Raw genomic sequence first — 25846 nt, forward strand, 5'->3', positions numbered from 1 at the left:
CGAGCCAGTGGACAAGGATTCTTATAGCGAGCTCAGGTTCTGGGATTCCTGGATCGGTCTCCTTGAGCTTGAAAGAGCCAACCCGGCCAATTAGCAGTGTCAGCAAGAATGGTGAATTCATGTAGAAATCCTGATCAGAAAGAGGCTTTCTCTGACCTTAGGTCTCCATCTGAACTCTATAAGAACTCTATGTGTATGAAGGGGTGGGGCAGGGATGAAGGGGGAATACTATTTCTGTGAGGAGACTTGTTAGGTAGGAAGAGGAGGAAGCTGCTGAAGTGCAGTGTTGTCCTTGAGGAATCCATCTGACTCTGGGTTAGAAACATCTGTTCTGCTCTTGACTAGCTTGTCAGGAACATCTGTCTTCCAGAGGCAGAAGGGACCGTGGAAAGCACAGTCAGATCCTAAGAACTTAGAGCATCAGAGTGGCCAAAGACAATTTGGAGAGACCTTAGAACTTTGGAAGAACCTTCAAACTTCAGAGCTGGATGGAGCCTTCCTGACCTAAACTGGCGAAGTGGAATCTGGCGACGTCAGAGCTGGGGATGTGGATTCAGCATGTGGATTCTGGACATGGATTGCGGACTTCACCAGCAGCTCCCTATTTCTTTCAGGTTTCTGAAGCACTTGACATGCCAACTCATATGATCGTGGGATATTGAACGTTGGAGTTGGGAAGTACCTTGGAACATTGGATATTCGAGTTATAAGAGCTCAGGGCACCTTGGAACGTTGGCTATTTGAGTTATAAGAGCTCGGGGCAACTTGGAACGTTGGATATTTGAGTTCTAAGAGCTTAGGGCATAGAATCTCAGAGGTGCAGAGGACCCCAGGGCAGGAGATGGTAGAGGTGGAAGGAAATTTAGAAATTAGACGAGGCTTGGGAAGGACCTTGGGACATAGAAGGGAGAAGGTTGGAGCTCTGAAGACCTTCACATGACCCATCCCTACTCTGACATCTCACAAATGAGGAAACAGACCCAGAAAGGGAGCAGCAGCTTGGGATGACTTTTCGAATGAAATGCCGGCGGCGATCCATGAGTTAAGGGAAACGGCTTTTTCATGACTTGGGCGCTCCAAAGCCTCCCCGCGTGTGCCTTTCCACCTTCTGGGTCACGGTGGTAACTCTACTGTAGACGGCCACGTTTGGTGCGAGAGCTCCTGCAGCCCTTAGCATGCTGTCCCTGTACAATTGGGTGCTGTGTAATAGCTCCAGACAAGACTCGCCAATGGCTACTTAAGTAGGTTACAGCTTCACAAGTGCGAATCACTGATGTGGAGAGAGGCAATAATAATGCGAGTTAAAAGAGGAGAAAAGGTCAGAGCGTTATAATTTTTGCATTTCTATCGTGGCCCCTCACGCTTATATTGCTGCAGACACATAACTGACAAAGGGCGAAAAAGCGAAAATTGAAATTGCTGGTCAGAAAAGAAAATTTCGGAGTAATTGAATTATTATTCCAAAGAAACCCCCTCCTTCCAGCCTAAGCACAGCATGGCAGGTTGATGCTTCCTTGGGAAATGGTCCTGCATTAATTTTCGAGAAGAATGGAACAAAATGAACATATGTAAGATCCCTGCCCGAGCCCCAGCCCTGATTGGACCCCATCACCTTAGAGGGGATTAATGGGTGGGGTAATGCAATGTGCACCTTCAGAGCATCCCACAGGCCCCCTTCCCTCCCTCTACCTTGATGTCTCTGGGTCAGCGAGCTCATGGAATAACACTTCCTTTGGGCTGATTTTTTATCCCTTTCCCTTTGAATCCGAACTAAATTTTCTTCAAAGGCCGCACAACTCAACCTGTATTTTTTTTTTAATTTGATTTTTATTTAGAATTTAAATAATGAGTGAAATGAGCTTTTGATTGGACAAAACCATGGCATTGTACATGGTACTGTGAAGCTACTTGGTATAAATTTTTTCCTTTTTTCCCCCCAGTGTAAGAGAAATTCAGCACATAAATCTCAAGCTTCTCTGCTGGTTTGTGTTTGCTTCTGGACTTTCTTCTCTCTTTTTAATGTTGGAGGAGGAGACCCTCTTGCCACCTCCCCTTAATTCTGACCTCCTGCCCTATACTTTAAAGTAGGAGCTACTCTTGAAAAATTATCTTGCATTAGGTCATTACTGGGAGGTGGGGGCAAACAGCCCTCATTTGTCTGGATCTGAAAATTCTGAATCTTGAATCCATTCCCTCGGCTTATTTCCTGACCCTCTGATGGCATTGTTTTGGGATTGATAAGTCAAGGATGCGGGTTCTTACATGGTTCTTCTCCCTTCCATATCCAGAAATAATATTTATAGAGCACTCAGATCAGTGTCTGGCACATAGTAAGTGTTTTATTTATGTTAACTATTATTATGAGCATGATCTAATGTTCCTTACCCTAAGTCCCCTCCATATCCAGAAATAATGTTTGTAGAGCATTTAGTTGAGTGTCTGGCACATAGTAGGTGCTCTATATATGTTACCTATTATCATGAGCATTATCTAATGTTCTTTACCTTAAGTCCCTTCTGTATCCAGAAATAATAATATTTGTAGAGCACTCAGGTCAGTGTCTGGCACATAGTAGGTGTTCTATAAATGCTAGCTATTATCATGTGCGTTACCTAAGTTCCTTAACCTTAGTCTCCTCCGCATCAAGAAATAATATTTGTAAAGCACTCAGGTCAGTGTCTGGCACATAGTAGGTGCTTTATATATGTTAATTATTATCATGAGCATTATCTAATGCTCCTTACCCTAAGTGCCATCTATATCCAGAAATAATATCTGTAGAGCACTCAGGTCAGTGTCTGGCACATAGTAGGTGCTTTATATATGTTAATTATTATCATGAGCATTATCTAATGCTCCTTATCCTAAGTGGCGTCTAAATCCAGAAATAATATCTGTAGAGCGCTTAGGTCAGTGTCTGGCACATAGTAGGTGCTTTATATATGTTAACTATTACTATGACCATGATCTAATGTTCCTTATCCTAAGTGCCTTCCATATCCAGAAATAATGTTTGTAGAGCACTTAGCTGAGTGTCTGGCACATAGTAGGTGCTCTCTATGTGTTAACTATTATCATGAGCATTATCTAATGTTCCTTACCCTAAGTTCCTTCCATATCCAGAAATAATATTTGAAGAGCACTTAGGTCAGAGTGTCTGGCACATAGTAGGTGCTCTATAAATGCTAGCTATTATCATGTACATTACCTAAATTCCTTACCCTAAGTCTTCTCTGTATCTAGAAATAATATTTGTAGAGTACTTACGTCAGTGTCTGGCACATAGTAGGTGCTCTATAAATGCTAGCTATTATCATGCACATTGCCTAACATTCCTTACCCTAAATCCCCTCGGTATCCATTGAAAAGGGAGCTGCCCTTTGTCAGCTCTTTTCCAAGGCTATCTTTGGTTTTGACAATTTAAAGTATTAGTTCATTCTTTCATCTCTGTTCCTTTTCCCTCTTTCCCTCTTTTCCATTTCTTTGAAAAGCCTTAATCTCTATTAAATAAGGATGATTGTCTTCTTGGATCCCCCCCCCCCCCCCCCCCCCTCCCCAAGTCACTGTCACCTGTGTGTCTTCAAAAGTAATGTTGGACAAAGCTGAATTGGTCCTTCTGGAGGTTTTCTCTTTCCTCTCTCTTGTTCCTTCATTCCTCCATTATTTATGGACAACCCACCATATGTTTATTAGTGTTGGGAGAGCGTGGTGTTCTGGGACAACATGGCAGATTCATAGGTTTATGGAAATGTGGTGTCATCGTGGGGGAGGTGGGAAGCAGATGGTGAGAACTAGGCCTGCCCCAGGACCCCTGGGATGCCAGGACTGGAAAGGGGCGCTCCGAGCCTTTGCCCAGGAGCTGGGTTTGCATGTTTCCTGTGTCTCGATCTCATCCCCTGCTTTTGTAACTGTATTTTATCTCGTGCATTTGCAAAGTTTCCTGAGTGTGTTTTCATTCTCCACTTCCCAAAGAATCTGTCCCAGATCCACTTCCCAAAGAATCCGTCCAGATCCACTTCCCAAAGAATCCGTCCAGATCCACTTCCCAAAGAATCCATCCAGAGCACACGCATTAGGTTAAGGCAGAATCTCGGCTTGTGAGGGCACTCCCCGAGGGATTCGCTGGGTTTGTCTGTAACGTTAACGGACCAGAACGCTCCAGAACGCTGTTGTGGCCACTGATGAGATCGTGTCTCCCTCTAGCCCAAATCTGCCAGCATTTATTAAGCTCTTAGTGTTTACCAGACTGTTGCTAGGCACTGAGGCCATAAAGACAAAACAAATAAAACTTAGCCCTGCTGTCAGGTCTTCCCTTCTCCTGGGGAGATCTTGGTGCTAGTAGCTGACATTGTAGAAGCATCGATGGCTGTTTTAAGATTTAAAGCCAGAGGGAGGACATTTAGGAAGTGCAGACTGCGTCCCTGGAAGAGATGTGGAAACGGGGGCGGAGGGAAAGTGCTGCGATGTGGTCTGTGTGGGGTCCATGTGGGGTCTCTCTGGCCTCGTGTCTGGAGCTCAGTGGCCTAGACCACCCTGTCTAGGAGGAGGTGGAGACCACTAACATTGGGGGGTTAAGGAAGCCTTGGGGAGGAGGGGAGCCTTCACAGACGCCCTTGACTCTGTGATGCAGCAGTGGAGGGGATGTGGCCTGGGAAGAGTCCTGGAGGGAGGCCGGAGGGCCAGTGGGCTGCCGCTCAGAAAGGCCAGGGCATGTAGTTTCCCACCAGCTCTGAGAGGGCTCCTGGTGCCGGGTTACGCAGGGCTCCCTGCCTGGATCAGCGTGAGGTATTTGGGCATCAGGAGGGCATCAGAATTAGGGGCAGAACCGGGAGCTTGGCTGGGGCGCCAACCTGTGCGATCTGAGCAGCCGGGGCTTGGCTCCTGGGGACAGTGGGGGCTAGTGAGAGGCGGAGGGGTGCTGGGAGGAGGTCCTCAGCTTCAGTGATCTCCCCGGTCCTTGGCTGTCTGTCTCAGTCCCTCCCTTAGTTTGCAGCACTTAGAGCCGGGAGGAAATCCTTTTACTTTGGGTAGAGTTTGATAGTGGAAATGGCTTTTTCCTCAATGTTTTAAAAACATCTAATAATTAGAATTCACCTTCCTTCATAATCCCCTTAGTGTTTCAGTTCTGTTAGATTCACAGCCTCTTATCCTGTGGACCGTATTCCATGGAGGAGCAGTGTGGTCTCTTTTTCAAAGTCAGACAGTTCTTTTCTTTCCCTCTCTCCCTAAACCTGTTCACTGAAAATCGCAGAAGTTTGAGGAAATCTTGGTGGTGTTGGAAGGTCCTTCCACCAGAATCGATCAGAGCTGTTTTATGACCTAGGAGATAAAACTTAGGCTCTTGGGAAGTTTCTCGGGCCCTGAGAGGTAACTTGGCCAGAGTCACGTGACCAAGGAGTTTTAGAGAGAAGACTTGGACCCAGAACTTCCTGATTGCAAACACTCCTGCAAAATACCTCCTCCCGTCCGTGCAAAGGCAACAAGGAAGATTAGCTACTGTCGGCTACGAGGAGGTGAAGGGGCTTCGTTGCTAATTATCTTGGCCAGAGAGACTTTCAGGCCCTATTTCATGGGGTCTGGTGCTCAGATACCTGCAGACTATTTTCCAATCTTTGCCATTTATTTTCCCGTTCCTCTAGAACTAGCCTGTCGGGGCAGCCTTTGACTATTCTGACACAGGTCCCCATTTCCTCACAGTTAATTGCTGCTACAAAAGGGGCAGCTCAAGATTTGTGTGTTCATGAGGTCTTTCTTTTCCTCTGTCTTTGGTCTCCTGGAGGTCTCTAGCTGGACACTGGGTCTCTGGTTTCAAGGACTGACCGAGCTCAGCGATTATTCCTTTTGGCTATTCCTCCCCTTCTTGGACAAAATGTGGTCTCCTCTCTGACACCGGAAGGCTTCCGCCTGGTCTTGACCCGTCTCTTTGGCCATCTTTTTCACCCCATTTCATTCCACTTCACTAACTATAGCAAACACCTCCTGGGAGGCCCTGAGACCACTGAGGTGGGCAGCATATCACCCCAGACCTCGGGGCTCCCTTTGGCTTGCGGTGGGCTGAGTAGACATGCTCAGTTATAGAATTGGGTAAAGGCAGAATACCAAGTGGATCCAGTCACCTCCAGAAGTGGAGATGGAAGGACACTCAGTCTTGGAGGGATTTGGAAAGGCCTCTTGGCCATGGCTTAGCTAGTCACCCGTTCCACATGCGCTTATTAAACACCCTTTGTGTGTAGGCCTTGGATGAAATGCTGAGCCTTCCAGGAGTTGGAGGGCAGGAGATCGAGATCATTTTAGGTGGGAGTGAGAGATGGAAGGCCCAGAATGGGCCGACAATGAGCCTGAAATGTAGGGCCCATCGAGGGGGAGTGGGGGAGTGAATGGAGAGAGATTGATGCAGGATAAGATTGGTTTCAACCATTTGGTCGATTCCTGGCTTGCCATTTCCCATGAAATTGGCTCCTCCGCAGGTGTTGGGTACTGGATTCTTTAAGGTTCAGGTTGGATCAGATGGGCCCAGAAGCCCCTTCCTTTGCTGAAGGATTCCCTTTCCCCTCTGTGCCTTTGCCCTGGGCCAGACCTCCTGATAGACTATGCTCCTTATTGATCGCTTTGCTACCTTGAGGGCGCAGCTCCAGGCCCATCCCTTGGCTCCCCTGGAGTTGTGAGGGGCCCTCCTTCCTGCTTCCATATGTTTATATCTACTCGAAAATCGGACCCACCCACCTGTTCCTGCCCAGCACAATGTAAGCTTTTGAGAGCAAGACTTGTTTCCTGGAGCCTGGCCTGGGACCTTGCACACCTGAGACCCATCAAGTGAAGGAGCATCGTTCCATTGCTGAAGCATGTCTGCTGTAGCATCTCCCCCAAGCCTCCCTGTCCAGCCCCATTTCCCATCACTCCCTTTCACCCACTCTAATTTCCAACCAAACCGGCCGGCTTACTGCCCTGGATGCCACGTTCCATCTCTTGCCTGGCCCAAGCTCTTCCCCAAGCTTAGAACTGGCTCAGTCTATGTTCTTGCCTCGATTCAACTCCCAGCTCAGTTCCAAGAGGCTTCTGTGAAGCCTGATCTGATTCCCCAATCTCTCCTTCTTCCTCAAATCATCTCCTGTTCTGTCTCATCCCTTCCCTCAGAACATAAACCCCTTGGGGTCAGGGTTCTGTCCTTCTGGGCCCAGCTCCCTAGATGCTGCCATAGTCAGCTGACTTGCTCTCACAAACAAAGAGCAATATATGCAGACATCTCTCATCCCACTTTTCCTTTAGGATTTACCTGGGGAGGCCGGTGGGGGTGGGAAGCAGATGAGCCCAAGCTAAATGAAGTTCTCAGTTGGCTGAAAAATAGGATGATTTCTCTATTTAAAAATGATTTGTCCCCGAGAAGATAAATGGAGAGCATCCCCCATTTAGATGAGCTCTTCCTGTCGGATTCTCATTAAAAGTGTTAATTGTTATCTTGGTGCATTATAATGAGAGCCAGGTTATTAAAGATCCCTTTATGGGTCATTTGTTTCTTCTGCCTTTGCAAACTCCAAATGAAAAAACACATTGCTCGGTGTTCATAAAAGCAAATGTTTTAAGTGGATAAAGCTACTCTCATGGCCACATTGGGCCGGAGTTCGGCTCTTGTAAGATGGCCAGATGTTTTTCTCGAGCATTGAGAAGTCAGTAAGGATGCCTGCTGAACATCTCTTTATTAAGATGAATATGTTATCTTCTGCATACGTTAGCCCAGTCTGCAGCATTGGGCTTTGGACCTGGGCAGCAGCCGGCGAGCAGATGTTGAAATCCTGTTGACTCTAATTGTGTATCCCAGTCATGAAGATGCCTGGGCAGTCCTAGGCAGTTCAGCCGACTTTTATTAAGCCTTTTCTGCATGCCAGGCGCTGTCCTTGGGTTCCAAGGCAAAAAGGAGACTTTCCATGCCCTTGAGGAGCATACTTTTTACTGGTGGAGATGACATAAACAGAGATAAGTTTTTACCCAATAGATACAGAGTCAAGACCAAAATGATTCCAGGGCAGTGGAGCACATTGACAGGATCGATCAGAAGGGATGTATGAAAGGCCACTGATTTAGGCTGTGAAGGAAAACAGCCATTATTCTTCTCTTAAATAATATCTTCTTAGTTTTTAAAATACATGCAAGGGTAGTTTTCAACATTCACCCTTGCAAAACCTTTATGTTCCAAAATTTTTCTCCCTCCCTTCCTCCCACCCCTTTGCCCTAGAGAAGAAAATAATCTAATACAGCTTAAACATGTGCAGCTCTTCTAAACATATTTCCACATTTATCATGCTGCCCAAGAAAAATCAGATCCAAAGGGGAAAAATGGGAGAAAAAAAGAGCAAGCAAATAACAACAAAAAAAGATGAAACTATGTTGTGATCCACACTTGTTCCCCTCAATCCTTTCTCTAGATTTCAGTGGTTCTCTCCATCACAAGACCATGGAAACTGGTCCAAATCATCTCAGCTTTGAAAAGAGCCATGTCCAGGCCTTCTTCAAGGTAGCCATGAGTGTTCTGGGCTTGGAGGAAAACCCGTGCAAAAAGAGGAATGTGCTATGAGTCCCCTCGAGGAGCAGCTTTGGGCTGGAGCCGTGTCTGAGGGAGGGTGATGGACAGTAAGCCTGAAGGGTCACGTGGGGCTTCCTCCATCCTTAAGGCAATGGGCAAGTAAGGAGACACATGGCTGGAGCAGATGAAGACTTAATTTCCTGGGCTTCTTTTCCATTTGGGATTTTGCCGTTTTTCTGAGCAGACTATTTCCGTGTTCCTCTACTTTATTTATAATTTCATTCTTTATGCCTAGGTCATGAACCCATTTTGACCTTCTCTTGGTGTATGGTGTTAAGTGTGGATCAATGCCTATTTTCTGCCATATTAGTTTCCAATTTTCCCAGCAATTTTTGTTAAACAGTAAGTTCTTATCCCAAAAGCTGGGGTCTTTGGGTTTGTCAAAGAGTAGATTGCTATAGTTGTTAACTGTTTTGTCCCTTGAACCTAACCTATTCCACTGATCAACTAATCTATTCCTTAGCCAATACCAAATGGTTTTGGTAACTGCTGCTCTATAATATAATTTTAGATCTGATACAGCTAAGCCACCTTCATTTGATTTTTTTTTTCATTAATTCCCTTGAAATTCTTGACCTTTTGTTTTTCCATATGAACTTTGTTATTATTTTTTTCTAGGTCGTTAAAATAGTTTTTTGGGAGTCTGATTGGTATAGCGCTAAATAAATAGATTAGTTTAGGTAATATTGTCATCTTTATTATATTTGCTCGCCCTATCCAAGAGCATTTAATATTTTTCCAATTGGTTAGATCAGACTTAATTTGTGTGAAAAGTGGTCTGTAATTTTGCTCATAAAGTTTCTGATTTTCCCTTGGCAGATAGATTCCTAAATATTTTATATTATCAGTAGTTACTTTAAATGGAATTTCTCTTTGTAACTCTGACTGTTGGATTTTGTTAGTGATATATAAGAATGCTGATGACTTATGTGGGTTTATTTTATAACCAGCAACTTTGCTAAAGTTATGGATTATTTCTAATAACTTTTTAGTAGAATCTCTGGGGTTCTCTAAGTGTATACTTACATCATATCGTCAGCAAAGAGTGATAATTTGGTTTCCTCATTGCCTATTCTTATTCCTTTAATCTCTTTCTCAGCTCTTATTGCCAAAGCTAGCGTTTCTAATACAATATTAAATAGTAACGGTGATAGTGGGCAAACTTGTTTCACTCCAGATCTTATTGGGAATGGTTGCAGTTTGTCCCCATTACAGATGATGCTTACTGATGGTTTTAAATAGATGCTGCTGATTATTTTAAGGAAAAGTCCATTCATTCCTATACTCTCAAGTGTTTTTAATAAGAATGGATGTTGGATTTTGTCAAATGCTTTTTCGAGTAGACTATTTCTGACTAGAAAATGGAAAAATGATTAAGGCTCCTCATCATGTTATAGGTGCTTATAGATCCCTGTGATCATAGACCATCAGATTTAGAGTCTGTTTTCTTGAAATGATATGCTGTGAGCTCCTCAGTGAAGAGAGGGGAAACCCGCAGAAAATGAACACATCACCTCCAGACAACTGTGCTGAGCTTCGGAACTTTCAGCATCAGGATGTCTGTGGAGATCCATTTAAAGTCTGATTTCCTGCCAGTGCTGAGCCCTCTGGCCCAAGTCTCATGGAGTCCTAAGATTTTGCACTGGAATGGACCACGGAGTCCACCCTCGTTGTTTCCTGAGAAACGTTAGCCCCGAAGGCTGGGTCACTTACTCAGTGTCACAGACTGTCCAGGCTGGGATTTTTAACCCAGGTCTCTGACCCACCCCCTCAGCACTGTGCACTTTTATCCAATCACCCCAGAACCAAGGTCTTCATATGCTCTGCAATTAGATTGTGAGTAGCTGGCTAGGTCTTAGGGGACTTGGGAGATGCTGAGGAAGAAAATGTGCGTGTGGTGTCTGCGGGTGAACACACGTACACCCAAGTCATACCAAAGCCTCCTTGGAAGGGAAGTTTGCCAGTAACCGACGGACCAGGAATGGCTCCTTCTAGAAAGCTGATTTGGGCCAAGTCTTGAAGGGAGCCAGGAGACCAGGAGGTCAGAGGCAACACTCCAGGCATGGAGTTGGGCTTTTAGTGTTGGTGTGATGGAGACTCAAAGGCCAGATCCTTGGGTTCGGGGGGGGGGGGGGCCTCCGGGGGGGGGGGAGGGCTGCGGGCGGGGGGGGGGGGGTGCCGCCGGGGGGGGGGCGGGGGGGGGGGGGGGGGGGGGGCCCTCCGGGAAGGGTGAAAGGCTGCAGGCTGTGAAGAGGGCTTTGCACTTGATGGGAAGGATGGGGAGCTACTAGGCCACTGAGCATGGGCCAGCATGTGGCAAGGCTGCTGGGAGAATCATAGAGATGAGGCAGGGACCCCCATCCCAGGCTCTGGCAGCAATCCAGGGGTGAGGTGATGTGGGTCCCAAACAAGATGGCTGATGAGGGAAGGGAAGGGAGAGACACACAAGAGCTGATGGGATGGTCAAAATGATGAGAATTGGCAGCAGACTGGAAATGGGGGGAGGGGGGAGCAAGGGAGGAGACCCCACAATTGTGAGCTGAGAGAAGCGGGAGAATGGTGGGCCCTTCAAAATAAGAGGGAATTTGGGGAGAGGGCAGGTTTTTCTCTTTGGGATAGGTCTGCAGGACGCCTGTCTCCATGTCCAAGAAGCCATTGGTGGTAGGAACCTGAGGTCAGGAGAGAGAGAGGCTGGGAAAACAGCTCAGAAATCCCTCTGCACAGACATGAGGCTGACGGAGTCTTCAGCAGCTTAAGAGAGAGATCGGAACAGGTTTCTCCATCAAGGTGTCATCTGTGTAGGGAGGAAGGTTGGGCCCACGGGAGCCAACAAGATCTTCACGTGAGGCCCTGGAGAGGAAAGCATAAAGCTCTCCCAGGATGGAGTTTTGGGATACGGTCAGTGGGAGAGACGTGGATGAGAAGCTGGCAAGAGGCTGTGGAGCGGTCAGAAAAATGGGAAGGGAACCGGGAGAGACAAAGGTCACGGGGACAAGCGGGAAGGGAACCGGGAGAGACAGAGGTCACGGGGACAAGCCGGAAGGGAGAGACAAAGGTCACAGGGACAAGTGGGAAGGAAACTGGGAGAGACCAAGGTCACCTGTATCCAGAGAGGAGAGTATTTAGCCATGGTGGGTGGTCATTGGGCGCAGAGAAGCCCACTGAGGAAGGAGGAAGGGGCATCAGCTTTGCTCATGAAGAGATCACTGGTGCATTTGGAAAGCGCAGTTTCAGCTGGAGGACGACCAGTTGACCCGCACTTATTAAGCCCTTATGTACCAGACTCGGGGCTGCCCGCTGGAGAGGGAAAGAAAAAGCCAAAAATAGTCGGGAACCAGATTCCAGAAGGTTCAGGAGAGCAGGAAGAAAAGAGAGGTCAGAGAGCCATTAAACCCTGATGGTTTTTCTGGGAATTTGGCTGAGAAAAGGCTAGAGAGCTCGAGAAAGGGGGGACTCTGGAGATCAAAAACAGAGGTTTGTGGAGACTTGGTGATCGTAAACCGCAAGGAGGGAAGAAGGGCAGGGCCCCAGAGGGTTGGGGGAAGGAAGGTTGGGGCGGTGCTCCATGGCTCGGAGGGAGCACATCCCATCCCGTGGTGCACGGGGGGAGCACCTTCCCGGCCATCCTCGGCTCCATTTCTCCAGCGGTCCCTCAGTTTCCCTGTTTTATTGTTGCCCTCCGCTCCAAGCTAGTGAGGGCGATGTCCTCGGCCATTTCTCTAAGGGACAAGTCATTAAAAGTGTCCAGAAACAGAACAGACCCTGGGCTGGTCATAAAGGGGAGAGTAAGGGGACCTGGCCAGGGGCTCTCCCCAGCCTTGCATGCATGGGGCGGGCGCCCGGTGGCAGACTTGGGGGCCTGAGTGACAATCTCTCCAGAGGCTCCGGTGTGAGGGGGTCACAATCCGCCTGGGAAGATGAGGTCACCAAACTATTTGAGTAATGGAAAGTGGCCGATGACTCTCCCCAAACCCAGCCAGCTGGGCCTGTAATTACGCCTTCAAAGGCTGCAAAGAACTAGGACTTGGGGTTGGAGGCCCTGTTTCGAATCCCAGCTCACAGGTTTATCCTGGCTCTGGAACGGAGTCACCGGCTGCTTCCCTCTAGAAACCTGATCTCAGGGAGTGCGGGAGTGGATGGAGGCTGCCCTTAGCCCCCAAATAGTGACTTCTGCCGCGGCCCCTCAGACAGGAACAGCCCTGTCTTTGGGTCCCAGACGGGCCACTCAGCCTCTGGCCTCTGGGCCGCTCTCCAAAGCCGGATGGAGCCAGTCCACACGGTGGGGGTATTTCCTCCCCTGGGACACCTCTCCTGGGACAAAGCACGGGTCTGGGCCTGATCGAATGTGTAACTTAAAATTTATGTTTCCCTTTCTTGGGATCGTTCTGAGAAAACACAGAGGAAGCAAAATGTCCTGCACGGCCCTGGTGCTCCCTCCTTCCCCCTCGGAGCCTCAGCTCCCTCTTCCATAAAAACTTGGCCTTGGCCTAGACCGGGGGCTCTTGATGCCAGGTTCGTGCCTCCTCATCTTCCTTTGGAACCCGTTTCTTTTATGCATTAAAAGTTATTTTGAGATCGTGTCCCCGTGCACGTCAGTGGGCAGCCGGAGGGCCGGGACCAGAAACATGGGGTGGAAGCTAGAGGAGGAGACTGCGAGTGCTCTTGTATCTGGGCCTCCTGCGCGGCCCGGGACAGCCAGGATGCCCAGGCAGAAAGGCCCGGCCTAGTCACTGTGGCTGTAGAGGATGGCAGAGGGGCCCAGCTCGGGCACTGGGCCAGGAGCCCAGGCACCTCCTGGGGACTTTCCCACTTACTCTCTTTCTTTACAATTGCTCTGGGCACATGCACTTTGTACATCATTTATATTTATCTCCACAAGCGCTGCAGTCTCACCTTGGCATTGGTAGCAGGGGTTATTCAGCCTTCCTTCTGTCACAAAGCTCTGTAGGAAAGCACTCTCTGTGTCTCTGTCTCTGTCTGTCTCTGTCTCTCCTCACTTTCTTTCTCTTCATCTTTTTCTCTCTTTCTCCCCATTTATTTATTCATTCATTATTCTCTGATGTTTATTTGTTTGCACCCTCATTCTCCATTTGATTTTTGCACACTTTGCACCTTCCAACCACGCCTGGGATGTGGGACCCATTGACCACAGATCTATGGTCATTTGACCCTCAGCCTATCAGGCTGCTGATGCCACAATCCTATTTTCCCCATTTTAATCGCTCCCCATTTTTAGGGTTAGGGAATCCCGAGCCTCAGACAAGGGAATGGCCTTTTCTCGCTCCCCACTCCTCTTCCTCCTGTAAATGTTGTTCTGTTGTTTCTGACTCTTCGTGACCCCCATTACCCCTCCCCCCTTTTTATTTTTGGCAAAGGTACCGGAGGGATTTGCCATTATTCTCTAGCTCATTTTACAGATTTGGAAACTGAGGCAAACAGTGTGAAACAGTCTGTGTAGGTCACACAGCTAGACGTGTTTGGGGCTGGATTTGAACTCGGGAAGACGAGTATTCTTGACTCCAGACTTGCACTTTGTGGTTTCCCCAAATGGGCTTGAAAGCGAATCCCGTGGCCTCCAAGAGTTGGCCCTGCCTCCCAATGGGGTTCTTGAGAACTGTGCTTTATGGTCCTTAAGATGCCCAAAGGGGCACACTCGGCTTCCCCCTGCGCCTCCTAAAGCGTGTCCTCATCTTTCCGCCCAGACTGCCGAGAGATCCTGCTCCCCATGATGACGGAGCAGCTGAAGTATCACCTGGAGAGGCAGGAAGACCTGGAGGCCTGCTGTCAGCTGCTCAGTAACATTCTGGAGGTGCTCTACCGGAACGATGTGGTGAGTGGGGACCGTGTGGGCCGCCCGCGGGGGGAAGGGGGAACGGAGTCTGCCTCCATTGGAGCTTTGGGGTCGGGCCAATGAGGGGGACTGGAACCTCCTTCTCTGAGGCCGGTGGGCGCCAGTCTGGTCCCCCCAGCCAGGACGTGCCGGAAGCAGATCATTGCAGCCCAAGGTCACTCTGCTGCCCATTGTCCCGTACTTCCACCACTAAATTATAGCAGTTTACAGCCATTGACTTAAAAAGTGACCCAGTCTGGAGATGGTTAATTGGTTGACTAATGAAAGATCATAAAAGTCACATCCTTTGAATGGATCTATTCTTTATTATTTTTAAGATTTGCGTAAATCAAATTCCTGCAATTATACAACAAATTATCATTAATGAGCTCGAATTAATAAAATGGCTCGGACTTTCTTTGTGTGGGCCTTTGCCTTTGACAGGGGCCATTTTTCATCTTGTTAAGGGTCCTAATTGATTTGCTTTTAACTGGGTGAAAGATTTCATAGCAAACATCTGGAATTTTAATGACAGGCTTTTGGGGTTGATTGTCAGGACTCTGTGATTCTTCTCCAGGGACCCACACAGCGACACGTTCAGCTCATCATGGAGAAGCTACTTCGGACCGTGAACCGAACCGTCATCTCCATGGGACGGGATTCTGAGCTCATTGTGAGTGACTACTGCTGTCGGCTCTGTGTGTGGGGGGGTGATGATGATGATGAGGATGAGGATGAGGGTGATGGTGATGATGATGATGATGATGATGATGATGATGATAAGGATGATGATGATGGTGATGATAAGGATGAAGATGATGAGGATGATGATGGTGATGATAAGGATGAAGATGATGAGGGTGATGATGATGATGATAGATATGAGAATGATGATGATAAGTATGAGGATGATGATAATAATGATAATGAGCAGGGCCATTTCTCCATGATGAACAAATTTAAATCTTCATCACATTGAGCAAACTTGATACTTATATGATTGCTATGGTTTATGGAGTATGGTTCAGTGTTTATTTGTGACTTCAGCTTGGAACTCAAATGGGCAGAGAACAACTGTGGCCCAGATAAAATTGTCTCATCGAGTCAGCCCCAGGAAGTTGGCCTTTCCCAGATTCCCGGTCAGAAATCTCACGTATGGCACGTCTGGCTGACCCTGCCATTCTGGTACTCCAGGTCGGCTGCCTGCAATTAGCAAATGTCATGGCGGCCTGAGGCTGGGCCCCCTGGACATGGTAGGACAAGGCCGGCCCCCAAGGGCTCCTGGAGCTGCTCTGGGAGACTGCTTCGTGATGGTGTCAGGCCTCCTCATGGCTGATCGGAGATCAGTGTAAAGAGTGGAATGAAAATCAGCAGTTGTGGCTCTTTTTCATCTTACTAAAGTAATTCAGTGTAGCCCTGTGCCACATGGCTTATGTCTTTCTTTCTTATTCTTTCTTTCTCTCTCTCTCTCTCTCTCTCTCTCTCTCTCTCTCTCTCTCTCTCTCCCCCTCTCTCCCTCACTTCCTTCCTCCTCTCCCTCCCTCTCTCCCTCCTTCTTTCTCTCTCCCCCTCCCTCTTTCTCTCTCCCTCTCTCTGCCTTTCTTCGTTCCCTCTGTCTTCCTCCCTTTCCCACCCCAGTCTTTCTTTCCAAGCACAATTTGTGGGAAAGCTTGGATAATTAGCATGTGAGAAGACCGAGGATTTGATTTCAGAGGCATTTTGGTATGAGTGTTCTCTCTTGCAGCTTGAATGTGCCATGTGTTGTATGTCAATATGCTAGATTATTTCTGGGTCTGGTACGATGGTTCTATGATGTTTCCAAATTTTTTTCCACTTTTCTTGTGAAAGTAAATTTTCCTTACTCCTAATTTTCTACTGTTGTTATTCTCTCTCTGGTGCAAAAATGAATTTTCTGTCCTAAATTAAAGAGGAAGCTGAGCCAAAATCAGGAGGGCTGTGTTTCTAGGAAGAGGCTGAGGCTTCTTTTGTATCTTGATGGGCCTTAGAATGGTTTCCTGAATATATCAACGCCATTTTCTGCTGCTGGGCCCCTTGGTACCTCAATATTGCCTTGGGTTCAAGGCCCATTCACATGGGAATCCTTCCTTGGATACATTCAAAGGTTCCCATCCAGTGCCTCTCTTTACCCTGTTCTCATCCTTGTTATTGGGGGGTATTTTGTGTTGAAATAAGTTTTCCAGTTCTATACTGTTCAGCCAGAGCAAGATGTATACTAAATGAGGGCAGTATTTCCACCTTACTTTAAAGGAGACGGGAGAAGGGGAAACAGAGTCATTGGACCAATTCCAGAAAGGGCCATTTAATTCTAGCTTTAATTGCACAGAAATTTGATTCGATATTGGCCGAAATATTGGGAAAATTTTCATTGGGCTTAATTTTTAGTGAAGGGGCAGGAGGCTTTTATTAGGAGTCTGGTAGTATGATGGGCCACGGAGCTGGAAGAGCTCTTAGAAGTAGGACAATTCCAGCCCTTTGTGTCACAAATGCAGCAATTGAGTGTGAAAGAAGATAAATGATAGGTCATGTTAAAAATAACCATTAACATTCCCTAGAGCTTTCACATGTTGTTTCATCTGACTGCTGATTCGGTGCAAAGACTATGATTTTCACAACCTTATGAGTTGATTGCCAATTTTTTTCTTACTTAGAATGGAAGAAACTGTTAATGAGGGAGGCTCACACAGCTATTAGGCACCTGTGGGGAGGTTCGAACTCAGGTCCACTTGACTACAAATCTATTTACTAGGCTACCTTGCTGCCCTATAAGCTCCATACCCAAGATGCTTTTCGGTGGGGGGTAGGAGGCCAGGGCGTGTATATTGGGATGCCACACTCCTGGTGCCCGGTTCTCTCTCCGGTTGCTGCCAGTTTGGAAAACTGCTCCGGTCCAGTTGTGAGAAATCCTCTTGTTCTCACCAGGCCTTGTGGAGCAGGTGGACGGCTCCCGATTCTTTAAGGGGAGGTCGGGTCATCAGCCCGTTTTTCAGAGAGCCAGGTCATATTCGCCTTGCTCTGAATGGGAATCAGCCCCTTCCTCTACTGCCCCCCTCCCCTTCTCCCAAACCAAGGCCCCAATGGTCCGCCCGCACCCCGCGCTCTCCTGGATCGGGATTCCTGCCTCCTGTGCCCGTGTGGTTGCATCCGGAATTACATTAGGTTCAGAGCTGGGGAGGCGGTGACAAGGTGGCGGACCTGGGAAGGAGCTGGGGAAGAATGTCGGGCCTTTGTGGGTGGCCACATGCTCCTGCTGGCCTAGGCCCTCGCTCCCATCTGCAGGGGAGGGGGCTTCATGGCAGAGACCCTTCTTCTGTGTGTTTGCAGAACACAAAAAGGGGACCTGGTTCTGTGGCCTCAGCAGTGCCCGGGGTTCCTGGTGTGGCCCCCAAAGCTCTGGGGAGGTTGCCCGCTTCGGTCTCTGAGTGGGACGACACACCGAGAAGAGAAGTGCTTGGGCAGGTTGCCCCGGGCAGGGGCTGACCCCCTTGGTGACCTGCAGGGTAGCGTTTGGGGCTCGTTTTGGACCCCCCTGTTTGCCATGTTGGGAGCAGGGCCAGGAGCTGGGTCGGCCCTCATGGGCCGCGGTGGGTTCCCCAGCGGCTGGCACCAGTTGGCACTTGCTAAATGCCTGGGTTGGTGTCCTTGTGATGGATTGTGCAGCACTGAGGCCATTGCCAGGTCTCCTGGCCTGGTGGTCTGGGAATCTCTCGCTGCTTTGGGGCTATTTCTCTGTCTTTCCTCTCCCTCCCTCACCATCTTTCCCACTTGCTCCCTTTTTCTTTTCCTTCTCTCCCCCTTTCTCTTCTTCCTCCCTTTCCCTTCCTGTTCCTCCCTCCCCACATCCTCCTCTCCCTTTTGCCCTTTCCTGCCCGTGCACACATAAATAAGCTGCTGCCCCTCAGGCCATGCTGCCCCTCAGGCCGTGCTGCCCCTGCAGTCTGGACTCCGGTTTCCCCGGGCAGGGGCCGACAGAAGCAGCTTCAAGGGGAGGCTGGCCAGAACCTCCCATGTGTGCAGGAGCCACTGTGTTGTTCTACTTCACCTGCTGGAGCTTCCTCCCTTGGAGCAGTAGGAGGCTGCTCTGGCCTGGTTCATCACGCCACTGAGGCGACTAGTTGGTCTCTCAGACTCTCCTTTACTAAGGGTTGATGGAAGATGAGGGCGTTGATTCCTTCTGCCAGGGGACTTTGGGGCTCCTCAAGCTGAGGGCGCGCTTGGGCTTTGCCTTGTATAACGGCCAGTTTAGGGCTGGTGACAGTGCCTCACATCAGGTTGTCTGGGCCTGGGTTTGATCATCTATGTGTTTTGTCTCCGTGTACACATAGATGCTCTTGTCGGTCTTTAAGGAGCCAGGACTTTGTCCTCCTGGGCCCTTCCTCCACGGATGCCCTTCCGAGTGCCTCCTGCCTCAGAACTCGGGGCTGCCAGGCTGAGGGTCCCCGCCAGTCAGTGGGGGATGAACGATGGCCCTCGGCCTCGGTGAGCCCCCGACCAGGTGCTCGTCCTTCAGGCTTCTCCAGCAACGGCGCGCCCTTCCGCAGCTCGGACGCACTAGCTAACTTTGGGGGCCCAGGATCCCCTCCCTAGTGACGGGAGCTGAAGAGGGGGACGTGCAGGGCTGGGATTCTGAGCATGAGGCATGCGGGGGGAAATCTGGCGGTGAATGTCTCCGCAATGAGCTCGTGCTTTCTGAAATGGCTCTCAGTGATGGAGGGCTAGGAGCTATCAGAGAGAGAACAAATATGTGGCTGTGTGTGTGTGTGTGTGTGTGTGTGTGTGTGTGTATGTGTCTACATCTCCAAAAACTCACCCACACATGTTTATATTTATATATGCATATATAATGCACATATACATTTATCTATCCATCTGTCTGTCTATCTATCTATCTCTAGGCAAACAGGATTAAGTGACTTGTCTGAAGCCCCACAGCTAGTTTGAACTCAGGATATTTATTTTTATATTTTATAGTTATATTTATAGTATATATTTTTATTATTTATTTTAATTTATTTGTTTTTATAATTTATATTATTTATTTATATTGTTTATTTTTATATTATTTATATTTATTATTTATTTATATTATATTATATATTATATTATTTATATTTATATAATTTATTTATGTTTTATATATTTTATTTATATAAACTATTTATTTTAATATGAAAAAGTCTTTTAAAATAGTCAATGTTGGAAGCCATTTCTACCCTTGGGGTGGTGTAGAGGTAATTGTTCTTCCTTTGCTCCAGCAAAGGCACAAGAAATGACTTCTCTGCATTTCCCTTTTTGAGTTAGGCCACGGCCTGCCTTGCGGGATCTTTACCCGCCTCCTTCTTCGGCTGCTGATTTTTTCCATCCTTTTGACTTTCCTGGACGAGAAGTTTTGCGCTGGTCAGTGTGTTCTTTGCTGCCTCCCGGCAGAGGAAGAGCCATTGCTGTGTGATAGAAAACGTGGAGACTGATATTCTGGAGAGCAGGGAATGCCTGTGACTTTGTATGGCTGGGACCCTGACACATAGTAGGCCCCGAAGCAGTATTTCTTGCTGACTGACGCGTCTTTTGTACTAAGGATCTTAAGTGGTTTGTCCTTCCCTCTAAGGAATTCTCACTGGATTCTGTCCCGTCTATTTCTAGGATCAGGTTTTAGACTGTTCCTCAGAGAATGAATCAGTGAATAAGAAAGGGGCCCTGTCAGACATCAGTGCCCACTGGGGACATCGGGTGCCCAAAATATTGACCTTCCCAGGCACTGTCCAGACCTCCTGGGAGCCGGCTCTTGGCCGAGCTCTGCTTCCACCTACCACCTCGGGGGTCTGCCCAGCCGGGTGGGAGCAGCTGATACCCGGGACCTGGGATGTGGTATAAAGGGGAGCACCTCCAAGGAGAGGGAGGAAGGGGAGTGAAGGAAAGAGAGGGCTTCTGTTGTTAAGCTGCCGGACTGCATTGTTAGGATTGAGGATACAACAGTGGAGAGGACCGGCTCTCGGTGAACGTCCATTCACAGAGGGCAGAGTCGGGGTCCAGCCGGGGAGTTTGGGGGCGAGTCACAACTGGGGTGCCACAAGTTTCAGGACCACAAGTGAAGGAACAGGTGGAAAGTGGAAGTGGGGAAGGGATCCATGGTGGGAGAAAATGGCGAGATGGCTTGGAGCGTCCACTTGGGATGAGCATGCCGCCGGTCCAGGTGACCTAGAGCGAGTGGCCGTCCCAGGTGGCTTCATTTGGCTCACTCAGCCATTAACTGCTTTCCCTTATTTGGGGCCAGGATTTCAGAGGGGAGTGAATGGATTTATTACTCCCAATGATGGGGCTCACAGTGGTCCAGGGTACAGAGGGCCGTGGCTGCTCTGGCTATAGAAATGGTTACTATAGTTTTGTGTCTTTCATTAAGTCCTTACTGTGGGCAGGCCGGAGATCTAAAGCCACAAAGGATATGGCCCCTGGCCTCTCAGAAGCTGGGACAAAGCTGGTTTCCAACCCCCACCCCCCACTTCTCTCCTTCCTGAAGCCGCAGAGGCTGCCCAGAGCCTTTTCCTTAGCCTCCGCCTCCCTCCTTGTAGGGAGAATTGCCAGCACATGAAGGGAGGGTTGTAGCCCAGCTCCCTGTCGCACCTCCACCTCTGGGAGAGCGTTCCAGCTTACTTCCGGAAGATCTTCCTCCTGCTCGTGGAGGCCCCGGGCATTCTTCTAGCTATTAAGGAGGTTTGAGTGACTCTGAGCCGCTCCTGAGCCCCCATTCTTCGTGTTTACAGAGCAGTCAGAAGAGGGGAGGACTTCGGGGCCTTCTCAGAGGAAGAGGCTTATTTCCCGGGGGCTAGGATGGAAAACTGGCCTCCTTCCATGGTGCTCTTAAAGCTAGACTTTGAGGAGGGATGGGACATCACTGATTTCATGTCTTGGAAAAGACTGTCTCATTTTCTTTAAATGTGTCACTTTGTTCCCAAATTTTATGTAATGTGATGAAATAAACCTTATAATTTATATGTGGTTTTAATCAAAATTTTAGTTTCATTTAAAAAACCAACTTTGAGCTATCTTGTTCTGCAAGGGGTGTTGTTATGGTCACTTCTCGAGCGAGGGGAGACCACCTTTTGTTTCACGTCTCAGTAATGAGTCATTGTTACTAGTCTGTTTTAAGAGAAGAAAAGAACTGATTGGTGACTCGTGTAAAAGTCATAATTTCAGGGTCATTTAAAAAGGAAATTTGTTCTACTTTAATGAAGTTTCTTTTCAGTGAAGGTCATGGGCAGTGGCTCTCCACTCTGACTTCTGACTAAGAAAAGCTAGTGTCTGTCTGTCTGTCTGTCTATAAGGAATTGGGAGGCTGCTCGGCAGGCCCGCTGTCCGCTCTGTTGGCTTGGGCCCTGGACTCGCTCTGGCAGCCATGACCTTCCCCCAGGCTGCGTTGGCACCTCGTGTTTACATGCCAGGTTTCATTTTGCTCTCTAGAAAGCTGCTAACATTGCAGTCCTTGCACTGAGATCACTGGGAGTCTTCAGACAGAAGGTGGGCCAGCTTGTTCGAAACATTTTTATAACTTTAATTAGAAACTGTAGAAAATACAGGAAACACATTTCCCCCCACATGAAACAATCGTACTTCCTTCCTGGCCCAGTGTCACCTTTCCCCTCTCCTTTTCTTACACAAAAATACTTTTGAATATAGTTTACTTATATACAGAGATTGTTAGCCCTCACGTAGTTTTACCGTCCAGGTGAGTGGATCATTAAAGCCCCAGAGTCCATGGCGTCTCACTGAGCATTTGCAACTCATTTTCCTTATGAATGGTTTTCAAGGCAAGAGCCAACCCACTCGCTTCAACATTTTTGTAGACTAAAAATACTTGAAACTAAAATGGATTTAATGTGGAAGAAGGAGGAAGCGGGACCCAAATTGGAATGTGAGTCCAAGCTTCTTGTAAAGATGCTCACACCTTGCCTTTCCTTTCCTTTCCTTTCCTTTCCTTTCCTTTTTTTCTTTCCATTCCTTTTTCCCTTTCCTTTTCCCCTTTCCTTTCCTTTCCTTTCCTTTCCTTTCCTTTCCTTTCCTTTCCTTTCCTCTCCTCTCCTCTCCTCTCCTCTCCTCTCTCCTCTCTCCTCTCTCCTCTCTCCTCTCTCCTCTCTCCTCTCTCCTCTCTCCTCTCTCCTCTCTCCTCTCTCCTCTCTCCTCTCTCCTCTCTCCTCTCTCCTCTCTCCTCTCTCCTCTCTCCTCTCTCCTCTCTCCTCCTTTTTTTCCTTTATTCCTCTCTTCCACTCCTCCTTCCTTCCCCCCCCCTCCATCTTCTTCCTACTTTCTCCCTTTCTTCCTCCCTTGCATTCTTCTCCCTTTCCTCCTTCATTTCTCTTTCTAACTTCCTTTGGACTTATTTTCTAGCTCTGATAGTACTAAGGATCTATGGCATCTCTACCGTTGCTAATCCCTCCTCTGTTGCAGATTGCCTAAAGACTTAGTTGAGGAGCTGTACAAATGGCCGAGCCCTGACAGTTCTTCACCCTCCAGCCAAGCTGGTACAGAACCTCATCTGGGTTGCTCCTCGGCTCAGCATCACCTTGCCTGTCACTGGGACCCTCCTCGCCCATGTGACGGCAGAGGCCTCGGCGAGCTGGGCCCCAGAAAGGACGCCTGTTGGTTGGGCGAGCGGGACACTGTGCACAATGACTTCGGTTGTACAAAAGGAGAAACAAGATCCCTAGATCCTATTATGACAAGCGAGGGTTTGACAGACAAGAGTTAGTGACTCCTCGGGGAAGGGGACCTGGTTATAAAAAGAGAGCTGTAAAGGTGCAAAGAATGAGTGAAAAAATAAAGAAGATTTCCATTGTCATGTGTAACCAAGAAAGGATTCCAAGTGTCTCTGTTTATTTAAAAAATACCTAAAAACTTTTGATTCACAGCTTTTCCTAAGGAGTCAGGGAGTACAGCTTCCTACTAGGTTAAGTGGCGATGACGTTTGCCCGTTGAGGCCGCTAAGCTAAAATGCACTGGGTTCGTCTTGGAGATGGTCAGGTCATCAACAGTTGTTACAAAGCTTAACAAATGATATAAAACCTCTGGCTGCTTTCCCATCGGCCTACGGGAGACCGGAGCCCACGAGAACGTCCTCCGCCGAGGTGACGGGATGCCCGCGCGGCCTCAGGAGCCGGGGCTTTCCTCATCTGCCTCTCGGTAGTGGTTTTCAGCTTCTTGCCAGAATTGAGTATTTGGCCTTTGGGTACCAAAAAGATTAAAAATGAGATCTAAGAAAGCTTAGAGTCCCGAAGCTTTGACCCTGTCAACTTGCAGTGATTAAAGGCGTGTCCTGACTTTGGGCGGTCCGTGGTTGCTCGCCAATCGGGAAACGAGCCGTGACCATGTGGAGATGGAGAAGATGCTCAATGAGAGGCGTCGACGAGACACAGAGATGGGATCACTTGGCTTAACTCTACAGCACGTGAAGGCAAATATACACAGAGTCACATTTTAGAGAGTATTCATGGTCTCCGACCACTTGAAAAAAATTGTGCTTTCTCCAGAATTTTGTGTGCTGAAAATTGCACTCACCCCCTGCTTGTTTGCAAAATTAAATGTAAAAATGAAGTCCTGTGCAAACGTAAGGCTTGCTTTTTTCTTCTTATTAGTATTTCAGAAAAATAAAGGCTGGAAACTAAGTGTGAGTTTCTCTGCTGTGTACAGAATGAGCCCGCCCGGCGTTTCTTGAGCAGGTCTGGGGAAGAGGGAAGGGTTCTCTTTATCCGTCATCTTCGTATACGGTTCACTTCGCGTCTCCCATCACACGGCGGCGAACTGCCAGCAGAAGTGGGCAAGGTCCGAAGGGCATCCCTCGCCTCCGTCTCGTTCTCTGTTAAGTAAAAAGGCCTTTTTGGTAAGCGTGGTGAGAGATGGATGTTGCCCCAACGACAGCACTGTTCAATTGATTCGGAACCTTTGAAGAAAGGGATCACTCAATTCCAGTGTGTTTTCGAGGTGGCGGCCTTTAGACTCCGGATTCGGTGTTTTGTTAAAGGAACCAGAGTCTCCATCTTCCATGCTTTTTGGATTCAGTTTTGGATTTTTGCTTGGGAGTGGAGGAGTAAGTCTCCGGAGAGTAAGGCAAGGGTGCGACCTGAGTTTCCTCAATAGGATGAAGTTTTCTCAGAACTGGCTGGAGCTTATCTTCTTGCTGCTTAAAATCCAGTTCCACACTACAAAACAAAAGAGAGGGAGAGACTGAGTGCCGAGACAGTCAGTATCAGCGGAGCTCAAGCTAAGCAAGTCTTTTTAGGTTAAGAGGAGTTATTTATTTGTTGGGCTCAAAGTTATTTTTTCTGGTTAGTCATCACCATTGTGGAAGTGCATGGGAAATCATTTCATTGGGCTGGAACTTAATTTCTCATTAGATTTCTGACCCTTGTAAAATCAATATGGCTTTTTTAAGACATTCAAATAAGTTTGTAAAGGGGGAAAAGTTCAGCTGTGAGTGAAAGATCCAGATTTCTCTCTTTCCCCTCCCTTACACACACATACACACACACACACACACACACCCATGACATTTCCCTCTCCAGATTGTAAGCTGCTTGTGCTTATTACTTAAGGCGATACTGCTGGGGAAACCAATGTTTCCTGAATTTTCCTTGGACCAACAGACAACCCGGGCATCCTCCTGATATTTGGGCTTGTTTCCCTGTTGTTGGGCTTAATCAGGAACTGGGACGACTAAGAGCTTGGATTTCGTGTATTAGTGCAATTTGGGGACTTGTAATTATTGACTTTCCATTAAGCATCTACTTGGAATATCCTGTTATTAAGTAATTAATCACACTCTAGAACCATGTAATCACGGAAGAATCTAAGTGGGAGCCTTTGTGAACAAAATCCCTAGACTTGCTCCGGGCCCTCACTCTCTCCCATTGCAGTGAGCACGGATTTCAGTTTGGGAAGAGGCTGGGATAGAAAACCAGCAAATACCTCCGTGGCCCAGCAGGCATAGCTGGACCCTCCCATCCCCCTGAAATGGGCAGGGCCCCCAGGTGTGGATCCCCAAAGCATCAGTTCCCAAGAAGGTGAGCTTCTGGGATCCCGAGCTTCCTGCCAGCAAATCCCCTGGGCTCCATATAGCTCAGCTCGCTCATTAGGGCAGAGACAGCTGGCAAGCTTGGGGGGACCAGAATGCCCAGTTTGGCCCGGCCGGGTGCTCTTGGGCCCTGGAGGTCCGACAGCCTTAATGGGTGAATGGGAACAGAAGAGCCCTGGCCCCGGATGAGATTCACTGCCTTGTGAAAGAACCTGGTGGTAAAGGTGGGATTCACGGATCCCGCTTCCTCTCAGCCTTTCCTGTTCTAGGTAGAGACTGCTCCTGGGGGGTTGGTAAAGCCAGAGGGCAGAGGGGACATTGTGCCCTTGCCCTCCTCTGTCAAACAAGCCTGGCCAGGGAC

At 48.2% G+C, this 25846-nt stretch overlaps 2 protein-coding genes across 3 annotated transcripts in view; one reads left to right on the top strand and one right to left on the bottom strand.

Moving 5' to 3' along the window:
* Nucleotides 1-25846, top strand: part of DOCK1 (dedicator of cytokinesis 1) — a 445579-nt gene that overhangs the window by 134323 nt on the left and 285410 nt on the right. The window contains 2 exon segments of the mRNA XM_031957020.1: nt 14281-14408; nt 14986-15081. Coding sequence (XP_031812880.1) covers nt 14281-14408; nt 14986-15081 — 224 coding nt within the window.
* Nucleotides 24302-25846, bottom strand: part of INSYN2A (inhibitory synaptic factor 2A) — a 62037-nt gene continuing 60492 nt past the window's right edge. For both annotated transcript variants that reach the window (XM_031957022.1, XM_031957021.1), the window contains one exon: nt 24302-24613. In XM_031957022.1, the coding sequence (XP_031812882.1) occupies nt 24430-24613 (184 nt within the window). In that variant the 3' untranslated portion in view covers nt 24302-24429. The remainder of the gene's footprint in view (nt 24614-25846) is intronic.

This window comes from Sarcophilus harrisii, chromosome 2 (genome assembly GCF_902635505.1).
Source record: "Sarcophilus harrisii chromosome 2, mSarHar1.11, whole genome shotgun sequence".
NCBI lineage: Eukaryota > Metazoa > Chordata > Mammalia > Dasyuromorphia > Dasyuridae > Sarcophilus > Sarcophilus harrisii.